General features: G+C 40.9%; 1 protein-coding gene across 1 annotated transcript in view; it reads left to right on the forward strand.

Moving 5' to 3' along the window:
* The window catches only part of ULK4 (unc-51 like kinase 4), a 154,839-nt gene that overhangs the window by 55,816 nt on the left and 82,537 nt on the right, over positions 1 to 16,486 (forward strand). Inside the window, exons 28-31 of the mRNA XM_033165153.1 lie at positions 2,068 to 2,119; positions 2,219 to 2,360; positions 3,969 to 4,061; positions 5,764 to 5,812. Coding sequence (XP_033021044.1) covers positions 2,068 to 2,119; positions 2,219 to 2,360; positions 3,969 to 4,061; positions 5,764 to 5,812 — 336 coding nt within the window. The remainder of the gene's footprint in view (positions 1 to 2,067; positions 2,120 to 2,218; positions 2,361 to 3,968; positions 4,062 to 5,763; positions 5,813 to 16,486) is intronic.

Below are 16,486 nucleotides of genomic sequence, written 5' to 3' on the forward strand. Positions count from 1 at the left end.
GGGGGTAAAAAGGAAAGTGATTAAACTACTGTATGTTTGACTCAGGTAGAGAGGGGGTGGGGCAGTTGTGTATAATTTTATTTATTCATTTAGAAGTACAGTGGTACCTTGGTTCCCAAACAGCTTGGCTCCTGAACAAATTGGTTCCCGAACACTGCAAACTTGGAAGTGAGTCTTCCGGTTTGCGACTGTTTTTCGGAAGCCGAATGTCCAACACGGCTTCCATGGCTTCCGATGGAGTGCAAGAAGTTTCTGCCTCCTGCCCTTCCTTTTCTTCCTCAGCTTCCTCATCTCCTTAAGTCCCCATCCCTCCTCCTCCTACTCCTCCTCCTGCTGTCATCTCACCACCACCACCTGTCCTCATCAGCCTCCTCTCCCTCACATTGTTACACTGTAGTTCATAGGGCAAGCACCATCTCTCGGCAGTCACACAAACTACCATGTGGTGACAGTCTTCTACAAATGTATATTAGAGAGATGATACAGAGAGCCATAATGACTTGCTCATGACCTTTCCAGGTGTTAGTGGCATGAACTGCGGTAGTGCTGTATCACTCCAAAGGTGTGTAACTAATAAATGGAATATAAGTCTTAGCAGCATTGTGCTGTAATTCATTTGCATGATATATATAATGTTGGTTTTTTAAAAAAGAAATACTTTCACTCCAGGGATGTCTTCTAATTGGTGCTGGTTGAGCATGACTTGAAATCCATGAATATAAATGCTCAGCACCCAAAGGAGCTTAATGCTTTCTTGTTAAATTGAAGCTAGACATGTTCAAGGTTCCAGATCAATACTTCAAATATAAAACTTCTTAATCGGATATCCTTTTCTCTGACTAGAAATGTGTGTCTAAGATTAGTCCCAGAGGTTAAGCTAGTTAGTGTCAACAGAGTTCTTTGTTTTCATGAAGTAAAATAGTTTTTAAGCTACCTTGGGTGGTGAGTAATAGTTTGTAGAGAGGAGAAAAATTGTTTGCAATAGGAAATTAAGGAAATAGGAATTAAGTATATGGACATGATGTTCTCTTCAAACTAATGGACCAGAATGATAAGGTCTGCAGCCAGTAATTGAGTTAATCTATAGACCTTTCATGTATGTATGAACATGTTCAGTATTATGTAATTAGAGTTGATTATTTAGATTTTTTTTCACATTACAAAACCTTGTCAAGGAAAATTACATATAAATTAAGTACAAATTAGTACTGCTCAAGCAAACTTAAGTAGAGATTTACAATAATTTATTTGTCATCATTTTGTGCTGCCACGCACAGCAAAGACCTGGGGTCGAAGGAGCAACACACAACAAGAGGTTTGTGTTGGTTTATTTAGGCCATAACTGTAGTTTAGTTCCAGAGCACTAAGGCATGATGTAGGGCCCAGTTGCTGGGCTCACCAGTAGGGCATTGGACTGAGGTTTTGAGCTCACCAGAGCATGGGCCAATGTGTCAAGCCCTTTAGGGGAGCTGAGGACCTTCGTGGCCCAAAAGCTCTTAAACTGGGACTTTGGGTAGAAAGTGGCCACCAAGAGCCTTTATCAGAATATATACCAGAAGCAAGGAATCCACCCCCTACTTAGCCCACTTATGCATTCAAGCCAATTCTTCCACAAGAGATGGGAGGTGAATTGCTCCCCTGACTCACTGCTACAACTGTTGCTTTAAGGACCACCATGTTTCTGGCAGGTGGGCTGAGTTCTAGCTGAGCTACTTCATTTCCAAACTTTGTGAGCTGAATGCCTTATTGAATGATGCAGAGACTTCAAGTCTTTATCTTAAATAAACATTGTGCCACTGAAGCTTGTATTTTTTTCCCTAAAAATCAATGCCAGTTACCTTGCAAAAATGATAGTTAGAAATCTATGCTGGTGTTCAGTTAAGAATTGGTACCTTTTTTTAAAGAAAGAACATATTCTTATTTGTAATGCTGAAACAATTTACCTGAGTTTCTCTATTTATGAATTGTACTTTATTATAATTGGGAAATAAACGTAGTATGCAGTATACATGAAATATCGTTATGTCTGAATAATTGAAGCCAGATCTTTATAATGCCTTCCTTTAGGTTATGGATTACATCCTCCCACCCTTAGTTTCTTTGGTCTCCAGTCAAAATGGTAAATATATGGCCACATCAACTGAAATACCCATTTTGCTTTAATTAAGCATCGGTGCGGACACATTCTTGGCACATTGATTCCTTTCTTCTTCTTTAGTGGAGTGGAGACTCTTCAGCTTGCGGCTGCTCTCAGAAACCACATCACTGCTTGTGAGCCACGAGGTCATGGCTGAAGAGAAAGAGAACCTTAACTCAAACAACAAACTTCTGTCTCTCATTAAAGACTCATTGCTGCCTCAGTAAGTACAGAAAAGTTTTTCTAATCAAAACTAATTCTATAACCAATCTGTTTTGACTGCACATTTCTGAACTGCAGTCGGATTAATAAACAGTGTCGCACATTTTTCTGCCAGATGTCTCAGTATAAGAGATTTTATACAGTCCTTCACTATATTTATGGTAGAAACAACACAGCTGCAGGACACCCAAGTTTGCACAACCATTTTACAATCTGCCTGGCTCTTCCTAAAGAGAAACAAGGTTTCCTCTAATGCTTTGGGTGTGATTTTAATAAAAGACAAGTTATTTTGCTTCTTCAACTATAATATATATGGGTTGTCCTAATTAGTTCAATTTTCCTTCACCTGAAAAATGTTGCAGAGCGGTTTCAATCATACATCAACTATGAGTAACAAAAGAGAACAAAAAAAGCAAATGATAATTACAAAAAATATACTCAAATTAATAATAAAATCTACTGTTGAGCAGATAGAAAATGGGCTTGAACTTTAGAAGCTGCCAAGGCAAATCCTGCCACTGCTAATAGGGTCATTCTGTTACAAAAGACTAGCATAAAATTGATTTTTCTGCTGTTCAAAACACATAGCTTTCCTTTAAAAAAAATTGTACAAGTAGATAAGTCAGTCTTTGTCCATGGAGTTTTCTTGGCAGGGATACTGGAGTGGGTTGCCAGTTCCTCCTCCAGGTGGATCATGTTTGGTCCAAACTCTCCACTATGACCTGTCCATCTTGACCTGTCCATAGCTTCCCTGAGTAATTCAAGCCCCTTCGCCACGACAAGGCAGTGATCCATGAAGCTCAACATCAAAAAAACTAAGATCATGGCCACTGGTCCCATCACATCCTGGCAAATAGAAGGGGAAGAAATGGAGGCAGTGAGAGATTCACTTTCTTGGGCTCCATGATCACTGCAGATGGTGACAGCAGTCACGAAATTAGAAGACGCCTGCTTCTTGGGAGAAAAGCAATGACAAACCTAGACAGCATCTTAAAAAGCAGAGATATCACCTTGCCGACAAAGGTCTGTATAGTTAAAGCTATGGTTTTCCCAGTAGTAATGTACGGAAGTGAGAGCTGGACCATCAAGAAGGCTGATCGCCGAAGAATTGATGCTTTTGAATTATGGTGCTGGAGGAGACTCTTGAGAGTCCCATGGACTGCAAGAAGATCAAACATATCCATTCTCAAAGAAATCAGCCCTGAGTGCTCACTAGAAGGACAGATCCTGAAGTTGAGGCTCCAGTACTTTGGCCACCTCATGAGAAGAGAAGACTCCCTAGAAAAGACCCTGATGTTGGGAAAGATGGAGGGCACAAGGAGAAGGGGACGACAGAGGATGAGATGGTTGGACAGTGTTCTCGAAGCTACTAACATGAGTTTGGCCAAACTGCGAGAGGCAGTGAAGGATAGGCGTGCCTGGCGTGCTCTGGTCCATGGGGTCACGAAGAGTCGAACACGACTGAACGACTGAACAACAGCAACAGATAAGTCAGTAGAAGGATGTATGAGTCGACAGATTAAGGGAAGGTTCACTTGATCAACTGCTAGCATATTTTCCTACAGAAAATGATTTGTGTTTCACAAGGTTGTTCTTTCTTTTGTTCTAGGTTTGAGCAAATTCTAATGGCACCTGACCCAGTACCTGCTTATGCTCTAAAGCTGTTAGTTGCCCTTACAGAGTATAGCCCTGTTTTTACAAGGTAATCCAATTGTACGTTCACTACTTCTGTGAGCCAGAATCCAGAGAGCTTGACCTTTCCTCATCTTAGATTAGCTGACCCTTGCTATGTCAACTGCTTTTGAAACTTCCTTCACTTTTAACTGTGGTGAGCCATGTAGCGTAGGGTCCTGCTGTTTAGAAAAATGAGTCTAAACCCCCCTTGAACTCAAGGAACTAATATTCTGGCCATCAAATTACTTTTTCCCGTATTTTCTCAATCATAAACACATTTACTAGGGAGTAAACATCATTGAATATGGCGGGACTTATTTCTGCATCTTTAGGATTGTACTGTCACTTAATAAGAGAACTATTCTTACAGAAAGACTCAAACTGTTAATTCTAAGTAGAAATATAAATTTTGATCTAAGGGTTATTATAGATTGAGGGGTTTTTGGGGGGAGGGGATGACCCACCCACCAAAGAACAGCTACAAATGGTGACTCAAGGAATGGCCATTGGGTAGTTTCAATTTCATCAACAATTCTGTGGTCCTCATACATGCTACACATGTAGAGAGTATATAGGCCCCACGGGGGAAAGGGCTTGTTGCAGCTATGTACAACGCCTTCGTCAATATTAAGTTTGGAGATAAGACTACTTTGAAATCTACATGGGAGATTTGGCGAGACTTTATTGAATATATCAACAAGGAATAGTTACATCTTTCCCCCCCCCCCCCCGTTTCACGAGACACTTGGAACAAATGAATCTCTCAATAAAAAATGAACTGTTGTATAAATTAGTCTTCTAACCGTGCTTCAAAATTCTGTTCAGACTAAAGTGTCCACCAGACATCAGACATTGCTTTTTAATGACTTGATCTACTTTTTTGGGTTAGCCTGTTTTTCCATAATCATTCCTTTGCCCACCTCTATACAACAGCTATTTGAGCGACTCTGATGTGCTGTCACCCTCACATAAATAGTGCTTGTGCAAGTGTGTAAGATTTGCTTTTCTTATGTTGATTTTGGATTGTTTTTCTCTGAACTCAGGTAAAATTCATCTCCTGAATTGTAGGAGAGCACAGCAAAGTCAGAAAACTAGGGACAAATGAGGCAAAATAAGTCCCTAAGGAGTAACATGGCAAAAGAAGGGAATTTGGAAGTACATTTGAGGTGGTAGAAGTTTAAGGCCAATTGGTCAAGTTCCCATATTTAAACAGTTTTTTAATGGCTTCTGTAGCTCTCTGTTGTCATAAAGTTGAATGTCCTTTATCTGAAACTTGGTGGTTAATCACTTCTCAGATACACAGTATGTGATTCTAATATACTTGAATGTATTAATGCAGAGAAGATAAAATAGCTAATGAAGCATACATAAAAAGCTGCTTCGGTGTATGTGTGTTAATTTCAGTATATCCACTGTAGCCTATTACTTCAAATTATTTTACTGCCTCCATTGCCCATTTGATGGGCTTAATGCATTTTAGTATCTGCCTTTAAAAAAATATTAATTTACTTACTGTTCCACTCACTTGCTTCACATCTGTAAGGTAGACCAAGAAGTAATTTTTAAAGCAGTATTGGATTTCTTATGTTTTAATAGCTGTGGTAGAACTTATTTAAATGAAGAGGTAGTCAGGGGCTGAGGTTCTGGGTCACATATTTTAGCAACAAAGACTTTGTCACACTGTTTCATGTTCAATGGTTTAATTTGGGTTTCTGGTGTTTTTTTTACAGCCTTATTGAAGAAATTCATCTTGTTCCAACTATTTTTCAAGTAATTCTGGTGAGAATATATTTTACAGAATTTGATTTTAACATAACTTTAAAGCATTATTTAATTATGATGATCTGCTTGTTAATATGCTACTTCAGTGGGCATGCCATTATTTCAAAAAGGCTGTGCAGTCTTATTAGACTGATTTTGTTGTGATATATACTAGAGAAAATTATTTCATATTCTCAATATACTGTGGATTGTCATGCCTAACCCTGACTTGGAGCCAGACTCAGACTCCTTCGAGGACAAACTGTACCACCCATTGACTGAAGATTTAGGGAAGCAGACAGAGGGAGCAGTCAAACCACCCTCTGCCCTCAAAATCATAGATGCATAAAGAGTCAAGCCTGAGCTGCAGGCCCAGAATGAAGTGAGAGCCTGAGAGCCCAAAGTTGCCATGTGGCTTAGGAGTTGTTGCTGTTGGCATCTGTCTCAAGAGACAATGAAGTGTGCCTTTGGAAATGAAGTCAAACAGCTGCATTAGCAGCACCAAAGTGACCTCCTTGGGGCACAAACCTGAGCAGTGTGTATGGAGGTCCTGGGTACCCAGACAGCAAGACCCGCCTCTCGTCCTTGCTGATGTGGTTCAAAGGAAAGCAGAGCAGTGCACCAGCTTGGCTGCAGAAGTTGCCGGAAGGAGGCATACAAGGCGCCAACCAACCATCTTAGGGACTTTTCGTGTGAAAAAAATAAGCAAAAATCCTACAGTTTTCCTGCAGACTATGTGCCAGGCAGGCTCTGCCTCTCATTGGCCACCCTGCATTTGACCCTACCAGTCCTGCCCCAATCCCTCTGGAGAGTAACATCACACCTAACTTTGCAGACTGACCTCTTGCTGCACAATGTAATATATATGGCTTGGAGCAGGGTTGAAGAACTGTCCAGATGTTGTTTGCAGTGCTAGCTGAGGCCCTCCAGATGTAACTTAGAACATCCCTGTAAGTTGTGGTGAGCCAGGCAATTTATATGACATCTTAGCTATGTACCTATTGCATAGGAGAAACAGTTCCACTTGCTTGCTGAATGTGTTAGCAACAGCATCACTGCTTATAGGGACTTGCACGACCTAGAAAGTCCTGGTTGGTAGCTATGCTGGTGGTGGTTTCAATGAGAAGGGAGAATAAGCTGAAGGCAGAGGATTGATTGTATACATATGAATTGTTCTATCCAGAGAACCATGCTACTTCTAATGAATGAGCAGGTTAGTCGTAACATCTGACAAAAAGAGTATGTTTCCAACATATTTAGCTAGAAATAATTGGCAACATTATTTATTCGAATTGCAGGGTAGAGAGTGGACAGACTAGCTAAATTACTAAGGTGTTATAGTATGCAAAACTTTTAGAATTGGAGTAACTGATAACAGCACAGCAAGCAAAAATTTAATTGGAGGTTTTGGCTTTTGGAAAATAATTTAAGGATTAGCAGAATATTTATTTCTTTACAAAATCCGCATGAGTGTTTCGTTGTAAATTTGCCTATCTGTTCCTTGAGCAATAGAATTCTATTATGTCTTCCTTGGTACTCCTTAAACACTGTAAAATTACAATGACTTTCTCATTTCATGGGTACCAAGCAAAAGTTTGCTTTATCTCTAGGGAAGTTGGAAGGAGTGAAGTGGTAGCAATAATTATTCCAAAGTTAATTATATTTTCAAATTAAACTACATCCTTGGGGGAAATTCTTTCAAATCTCTAATTTAAAGCTCTGTCTATGAAAAGGTTGTAACAAGGTAAATTAAATGTTCTTCAAAAAGCTCATTTTTTCCTATATTTATCATCATAGCCTGAATGATGGCCAGCCACACCCAAGATCAGAATAACTTGAAATAATAACACCTTTTCTTAATATGTGTTTTTATGGGCAAAGCTTTATTTGTAGTACAACAAAAGTTCACTGAATTTTGGAAGGTTCACAATAAGCCCAGTTACATCATTTCTGTTATACATTGTATGTATAGGTTTGGGACTGGATCAGCTTAGTTGCTCTGATGGTGTGCAACCCTGCTCCTTCTGCATGATCCCCCAGTGGCCTTCAGTACCTTTGAACTTCAGTACCCTCCTGGACTGAATCTGTGGTATGGGTCTCAGTAGCACTGTGTTGCAGCGGTTCTGCTCCTAGCTGCAGGATTGTGTCCAGAAAGTAGTATTGGAAGAGGGCTCTTCAGCTCCATGGTGTTTTTACTATGGGGCACCACACTATTTTGTCAGCAATGCTGTTTGACATCTCTGTGAAGCTGTTGGGAGCAGGCATTAGGTGTTTTGGAGCAAAGTTTTCATCAGTACACTGATGCTACCCAACTCTTACTTCTCCATTACATCTGTGTCGGGAGCTTGTGCATACTGGTGCGTGGATGCAGTGTTGGACTGGCTGAGGGTCAATAAACTGAGCTTGAATTCTGAAAATATTGAGGCCTTGTGGGTCAAATTGCCTGTTCTAAATGGGACTTCACTCCCTTTTAAGGAACAGGTATGCAGTTGGGGGGTATTCCTTGATTGATCTCTGTCGCTAGAGTGACCTCTGTGGCCAGCAGTGCTTTTTACCAGCTCCAACTGGTACACCAGCTGCAACCATTTCTGAACCATGATAGCCTGACCGTAGTGGTCCATGCATATTGGTTTCTCAAATATTGATTTCGCATCATGTTTTATGTGGGGTTGCCCCTTGTATCTGGTCCAAAGCTGCAGGTTACTGGCAACATGTTACTCTACTGTTTAGAGCTGCACCATTTGCCAATTTAAGGTTCAGTATTCTTGTGATCATGAGAAGAGAAGACTCCCTGGAAAAGACCCTGATGTTGGGAAAGATGGAGGGCACAAGGAGAAGGGGACGACAGAAGATGAGATGGTTGGACAGTGTTCTCAAAGCGACTAGCATGAGTTTGGCCAAACTGCAGGAGGCAGTGGAGGATAGGGGTGCCTGGCGTGCTCTGGTCCATAGGGTCACGAAGAGTCGGACACAACTGAACAACTGAACAACAAAATTCTTGTGTTCATTCACTTGGGCCCAAAGTACCTTAAATACTGTCTGGTCTCTTATACTCCACCCAGTGGGGAACTCCCTAGTGCAGCTAATCCCAGTGCACACCCTGTCACTCACTTTAAGCTCCAAATTGTTCCTTTGTAGTCACATCCATACCTGCCCCACACATGATGTCAGGGTCTGGGGAAGGCAGGTGTGATTTATGTGGGTCTAATTGGGATTTAAACCAGGCCTACACAGGCCTGCAGGCTAAAGGTTCCCTGCCACAGCCTTAAAGTAAGTCAGTATTGCTAGTCTTCATATTACAGCTGAGGATGACTGAGACTGGGAGAGAGTGCCTTGCCTAAGATGATCTACTTAATTTGTGGCAGATAGCAGGTTTAAACAGGTAACGTCCTGATTCATACCTTAGTCTGATAGCTGCTAAGATGATCATTTGATACTGTGTTCTCAAAGAATTAATATTTGTTGTCTGAATAGATGTTTCAATACAGGAGAAGTTATGAGCTAATTATAAACCTCTCAATCTTATTAAACCTTTTGTAATTAAGTAATACCTGGGATAATGTTTCCAGGTTAATGGTGCTGCCATTATCTGAACACATTTCTGCATTATACTTCAGTTAATTATCTTTATTTTGAAGTCTGGTAGAATCCAAATGGTATACACCACTCTAAATATATTGCATAGAGGATTCAATAATTTAGAGGGAGATTTCATTTTTGAAAGGTCAGGCACATACCAAGTACCTGTGTACATACAGAAAAGGTGCATTTGCACAGATGACTAGATGCCTTCCTCGTCATTTATGTGAAGAAGGCATCTGTCCACAGATTAAATTTATTTCTGGTTTAAATTCACTAAACCGGAGAAGTAAATTCTAATGTTATTTTCTGAGATGCAAAAGATGCCTTGAACCTTAGCATTTCAACATACTAAGAGCCTAACTACGCATTGTATTAAATGCATAGTATACAGAAGCACCTGTGGTTTCAAACAAATTGAGAGGAGGAGGAAAATGTTCATTGGGACAATTGTGCACAGGGAGAGAATATTTAACTCTTCCCTCTCCAACCACAATCCCAACAAAAATCCCCCACACACCTCAAGTACTACCGTATTAGAAATTAAGCTTTCAACTCTGCCTTTTGTACGGCTGACTATGGGCATTGTTTGTCAGGGTGGTGGCTTGGGAGGGAAGGGTTAGACCTCATTATCCTGCATCATTATCATCATCATCACCATTATTTCTGCTAGTAATGATTAGTCTTGCTACCTCGGTGAAACCCAGCAGGATTGTGGTGACTTATCCCACATTGAGCGGTTTTCCTTGTGACCTCTGTAGAGCGCTGGTCTTTGATCACAGCAAATCTCTCCACAATTCTACCTCAAGTGGGGTGATTTCCCTCAAGCTCATCACAGCTCCTTTGCCATAGAATTTTGTGAAGCACTTATCAGAGGGCTGCTTCTCGCTCTGTTGGAAAGAGCTTGGTTTTGGCAGGCATATGTTCTCTTTGGTGGCCTCCTCTGTGTTTCATATACCATTGCCCAAAATGGAGCAATTTCCGAAAACAGCACTTCTGAATATGGACAGTCTGATTCTGTACACAGCACATCTGAATTCCAAAGGCGGCAGTCACACCACTGAAGGGGTGAGTGGTTTGCCCTCACTGGTGCGCCTTTTCCTGGGGAGGTCATTTCTCCAAATTCCTGCAGTGGATAAGAGAGTTGTTATCTGAAGAAAATAAAGGATTCTCTTCCTTCTAAATCTATTAGTTTGGCTTGAGGGAGGTCTTTCACAAGCAAGAAATGCAAAAACAAAACAAAACACAGAAGCTTAAATCTACAAAATCCACAAAAGGAGGAGATGCCACAGATCTCCTTCCACTGCAGTTCTGTGGGATCTCTTTCCTCAGTATCCTCCCCTGGGTTCTCGCCAGTTTGAAGGGCAACATGTGGGTCTTGGCGGGAGCTAAGGCAATTACATAGAATCCAATTTAGGAGAAATTGTGGCACCAACAGAGCAAACTAGAGCAGATGGGGATGCACTTTCTGAATCTGAGCAATCGGTTGCTATGGAAGGCAATGAAGTGGGACAGTTATCTGAGGAGGAGCTAGAGTCCACTAGCTCTCAGGGCAAGCTTTTTTCTTCAGATGTTCATCCTCCCTTGTTGGCAAAAGCTAGAAAGATTTTGCAGCTTAAAGAGGAATTCCTTGTGGAGCCTGAATCATCTAATGAGTCTTTGGCTTCTGGGGTAGAAAAGGTATTTCCTTCAGCTTCATCTAAACCCGTTACAGTGCCCTTTCCGCTAGCCTTTGATAGTGTTTGGAAGGTGGAGTAGATCATTCCTGATAAGCTGTACTGAACCTCAGATTGGCTGGGAAGCGTTATATCTTCCCCAATAAAATTATGCAGCAGTTCAATTTCCAGCACTACACTAGCCTGTGGTTGCCCTGTTTCTTCTGTTGTCACTCCTTATGGGGGGGGAGGGGGGAGCAAATGATTCCTATGATAAACAAGTGGTGGGCACATTGTGCATTAATTTTGAGGCTGATGCCTTCAAGTCTTCAGTCACCACTTCAGTCTTTGCTAGGGCCGGATATATGTGAGCCGTGAGGTTAGGTATTATTTATACCCCACCCAACTGGCTGGGTTGGCTTCCAACAAAGTATTAAAATACAGTAATCCATCAAACATTAAAAGCTTCCCCTAAACAGGGCTGTCTTCAGATGTCTTCTAAAAGTCTGGTAATTGTTGTTCTCTTTGATATCTGGTGGGAGGGCATTCCACAGGGTGGGTGCCACCACCGAGAAAGCCCTCTGCCTGGTTTCCTGTAGCCTCACTTCTCGCAGTGAGGGAACTGCCAGAAGGCCCTTGGCACTGCACCTCAGTGTCTGGGTAGAACGATGGGGGTGGAGACGCTTCTTCAGGTATACTGGACCGAGGCCGTTTAGGGCTTTAAAGGTCAGCACCAACAATAAAAGAATAGAAATCAAAAACAGTAAAAGTTACAAACATACCAAAATTAAACAATTTCCCAAACCCGGCTAAACACCCCCCCCCCCACCTGAGTCCTCCTTGGAGCATTATATGCTGTGGTGGTGAGTATGGGCCCGCCCCCAGGCTCAGCGTGGAAAATCGGCTTCAAGGGGGAGCGGACCTCCCCAATACTCACAGGCAAAGCAGCAGCACATCACAGCTTGCTATCAATCTGTCAGTATGTGAGAATGCAGTGGTGGCTGGTGTACTACATTTTATTAACCAGTGGAGAAACATCACAGATAGGTGAGTGTTGAGCACTGTGGTAACAGGTTTTTTGGGGAAAGCATCATCTCAGAGGTTAGGAGTATCCTCCACCATCAACTTCAAACATAAATTCATTGTAAAATAGATTTCTGGAAGTGTTGGCCTGACTGCAGAAGCTGCAAGTTTGTTTATGGGCCCAGCTCAAAGAGCTGGATTTGATCTTTAAAGCCTTATATGGCTCAGGGCACCTATGGCCAAAAGACCACCTTTTACCATATGACCCTGACTGGACCCTGAGATCATCACTGGAAGCCCTTTTCTGTCTGCCATTTTTGAGACAGGTCTAGAGGATAGTAACAAGATAATTGATCTTTTCTGTAGTAGCTCCCTTCTATGGAATTCTCCCCACACCCTAAGAGGGCTGCCTGGTGTTAACATTGTCAATGTTTTGGCAGCAGGCACATACTGGTATGTCTTGTTTTTCTGAACATATGTCTAGCAACAGTGATTGGATGTTTGTATAGTTTTGGTATTCATCTTAGGATGGGTGGGTGGTTATGTTAGGGATGAACCTTTTTATGGCATTGTGTTCTGTTTCAAAATAGCTTTTTGTGGGTTTTATTATTATTGTACCTTTATTTTGATTTAAATCTCTTCACAAAAACTATGGTGTAGATTTTGCCAGAGTTTTGCTCACAGAAAAGGGCTTTCCTGTTTCCTTCCCATGCTGTTTCTGGAAGCTCAGAATAACATTCAGTGGAATAGGGAGATGCTATAATGTCAGCAATTGCTGGATGTGTGAGCACCTCCCCATGTGATGAACCACTGAACTGCAAGTGGCAACCATCTTGGGGAAATAACTTCAGACATGGTCCATCCAGGCTGGCTATTAGATCCTTCTAGATACAAAGAAATTGAAAGGGCTTCCTGCTCCCGTGGAGCCTTGCCTGACAAACAGTATAGCTCAGGAAAATCACGTTTACCTGTATCCTTGCTTATTTTTCAGCACTAACTTCTCACTTACTCCTCTTCTGTCTCCTTAAGTTTTGACTTGCTCTTCAGTCCTGACTTTCCACTTGCTTCTTGATCCTGCCTCCTGGTAAGCCCTGGAGTTCTTCTGAGTTGCACTTCTGGGCTAACTACTGGCTTATCCCATTCTTCTTTCTTCTGCTACATCTCTACTGTCCAGGCCCCAGCTGTGACAGGCAGCTGGGGGACAAATCAAAAGAAATGGGAAATCTCCTGCTTGCACAAGCAGATGTGACTTTTTTCTCACACTAAGATAACATTGGATTCAAGCCTCTCAGTTCAGGAATGTAAGTTCTGTTACATTATTTTTACCATTGTTTTTCCTCAGCATAGCAGCAAAAGTATTAAAATGCTGGTTTAAATTCTAATTAAAGTCATACATTTTAAATCTAGAACTTTTTGTAGCGGGGGGGGGGGGGGGGTTAGTACTGAGTTTTAAAAACAAGACCTACATATATTTATACTGTTTCTGAAAGAGCCACGGGTTATTTTGTAAGTAGACTGGTTTGCCTTTTTCTATATAGCATAAGTTGCTTGTGATCAGTTTCAGACAGGGTGTGATTAAAATTCACCACACGTAGTTGTCGTTAGGACTCACATCTGGGTAGCAGTGCAACAGCATATTGCTGAAAGCAAATAGTCTAGCAATTTTGATCGATAATAATGGAGTCTGAGAAAACACTGGAGGCATGAATAAGATTCCATTAATAACAAAAGAGGGAGAAAGAGATGTCTAGTGCAGTTCATTTAATGCAGAACTCCCCTGAGACTGAAGTGGGGATTATTCTTGCTGCCCTTCATATTCGACACAGGTGCAGAGGACACTGATTGGATGACTGGCATCTCCATAGCAAGGATGCTCATACTCATGAATAAGAGTCTAATTATATCTTAATGATCTCTACTGCAAATAGGAAAACAAAATCTTCGCCTCTGCAAATTGTTACCTTAGTATAGCTGCAAGACTGGAGAAATTTAAATTATCCTTCTCTAATCTCAGGGGGATGCATTGTGAAAAATGAGGGTTGTTTATAGTAGAAAATTAAATTGCTGTAAAAGCTTATTTCAATAGACAGTAGAGGAACCATAATAAAATAATTTTGTAAAAATGGAAGTGAGAGCATGCTTAATGGAACATGATTAGATTTAATTTTCATGCTATCACAATCATTAAGGTGCATTATCATTCCTTACACCTAATTTAGGCTCTTTACCAGTCTCACAGAGTTACTTTTCCATGAGGCACTGAAATACATGTTGTGCTGGAAATAAAAATGACCAATAATGCAATATTGATATGTCCTCTTGGAAACATTGTTGCAGATCTTAAGTTGAAAACATCCTTAAGTACAATCATCTGTTTATATAAACAAATGTTTATAGGGAAAATGAATTTTATAGAATAACATGAAGTTCAACATTTATGTGAAGGCTTCAGGTGGGGGTTTGTTTCATTAGCAAGGGGAGTCTCAATCACCTGTGCACATTTTCTCTCAAATTGGATCGGGCTTACCGTGCTTCCCAAGTAATCAAAGCAAATATTGTTGTCTACTCCCAAACAAAAGCCAATTACTTGCATTGATTCTTTACTTGTTTTACTGATTTGCAATAGCTATTGGGTATATAACTTTAGAAAATGGAAGTTACCTTGCCAATTTATATGATTCGTGTTGCACTTGACTCCAAATCCTCTGATTTCAAACAGATGTTCTTGCTAAGTTGCCTATGAGTTTGTAACATGGTTGTAGGTTTCCAGTGGTGAGTAACTTTACTACCTCATGCATCATTGCTTACATCTTAGCAGAGGACCAGAGCCTTTCCACATAATGTGTGCCTAGTTAAGTATTTCCATTATTGATCAATTATATACAGTGGTACCTCGGTTTAAGAACAGCCCTGTTTACAAACAATTCGGTTAACAAACTCCACAAAACCGGAAGTAGTGTCGTACTTCCGGAACGGATTAAGTTTGTAAACCGAGGTACCACTGTAATCACATTGTTGAAATCCAACATTTATAAATCCCTTATGATGTGAAGTAACCATCTGCACTCTTTCCCTAGTACAGTGGTACCTCTGAATGCAAATGGGATCTGTTCCGCAATTCAGCAATTCTGCGCATGCACGTGACGTCATTTGACGCATCTGTGCATGCACAAACCACCAAACCTGGAAGTAACCCATTCTGGTACTTCCGGGTTCAGTGGGTTCGTAACCCTTGACGAACACAACACGCAGCGTTCGTAACACGAGGTACGACTGCATTAACTTGCATCATAAAATCAAAAACAAATATAAACAATACAGTTTTGGAATCCAAACAATTAGTCATATATTTTGGTTTTGGATAAGTAGCATCTTATACAATCTGGGTAGACAACTGCCACATACATCGACTGAGATGGCTCAGTTGGTAGAGCATGAGACTTGTAATCTTAGGTTTGTGGATTTGAACCCCACATTGGGCAAAAGATTCCTACATTGCAGGGGATTGGACTAGATTAGTCTGTGGGTATAGGGCAGTATACAAATAAAATAAAATAAAATAGATTATCCTCATGGTCCCTTCCAACTCCACAATTCTATGATTCTATTATACTATTTCACTGTGGGCAAACTAACATACAATTGCATCATTCTCTTTCATCATGGCTACAAAATAATTTATTTCTCAGACTTTGCTAGAAACTATTGGTGGAATTCAACATTGCACTAATATGGTAGTTCCGTCAGTGCACGTATTCCTACTTGCCAAACGGAACTTTCTCCCCTCTCCTCCCCCTGACACGCTGTTCTGGGATTCTCCCAACCCTCCAGAGCGGATTTTGGGAAGAAGAAGACACCTGCAATAAAACAAGAGTCTGAAGTCTTATACATTACTGGGGAGAAAAGGATAATTAGTCATAGGAGTGATGTTTTAGCCTTCTGTCACAAACCAAATGTAGATTCATTCTACAATTTTAATTAAAAATATAATATAAATGGATCTAAATTTATTACTTTGATATAAAATATATAATATATAAATAACATATATAAATAATACAATAGAATAGCCAACTCATAACCAGACACTGGAAAGACCTAACAGGAGCAAACATGGACCAATGGTACCAAGTAGTATGGGAAACAGCCCTACTAGAAAAACTAACCAGTAACCTGAAACTGACACGGGGACAAACAGAAGAAGACACCTTCACCCCGGTATGGTTCCCCTTCATCACACACACAGCCCAACAAGACAATGACAAAAATCTACCGACAGCATACAAATCAATATGGCTAACCTGATCCAAAACACCCACCAACCCCCACTCACACAGGAAACCAAAGATCACCACAGCCAACCACAAATGAACAATCACACCCTACGCCAACCCCGACCTCTCTCACCGCCAAAGGAGCACAAGTGAACAACAGA

The sequence above is a fragment of the Lacerta agilis genome, chromosome 12, assembly GCF_009819535.1.
Source record: "Lacerta agilis isolate rLacAgi1 chromosome 12, rLacAgi1.pri, whole genome shotgun sequence".
In the NCBI taxonomy this organism is placed as follows: Eukaryota; Metazoa; Chordata; class Lepidosauria; order Squamata; family Lacertidae; genus Lacerta; species Lacerta agilis.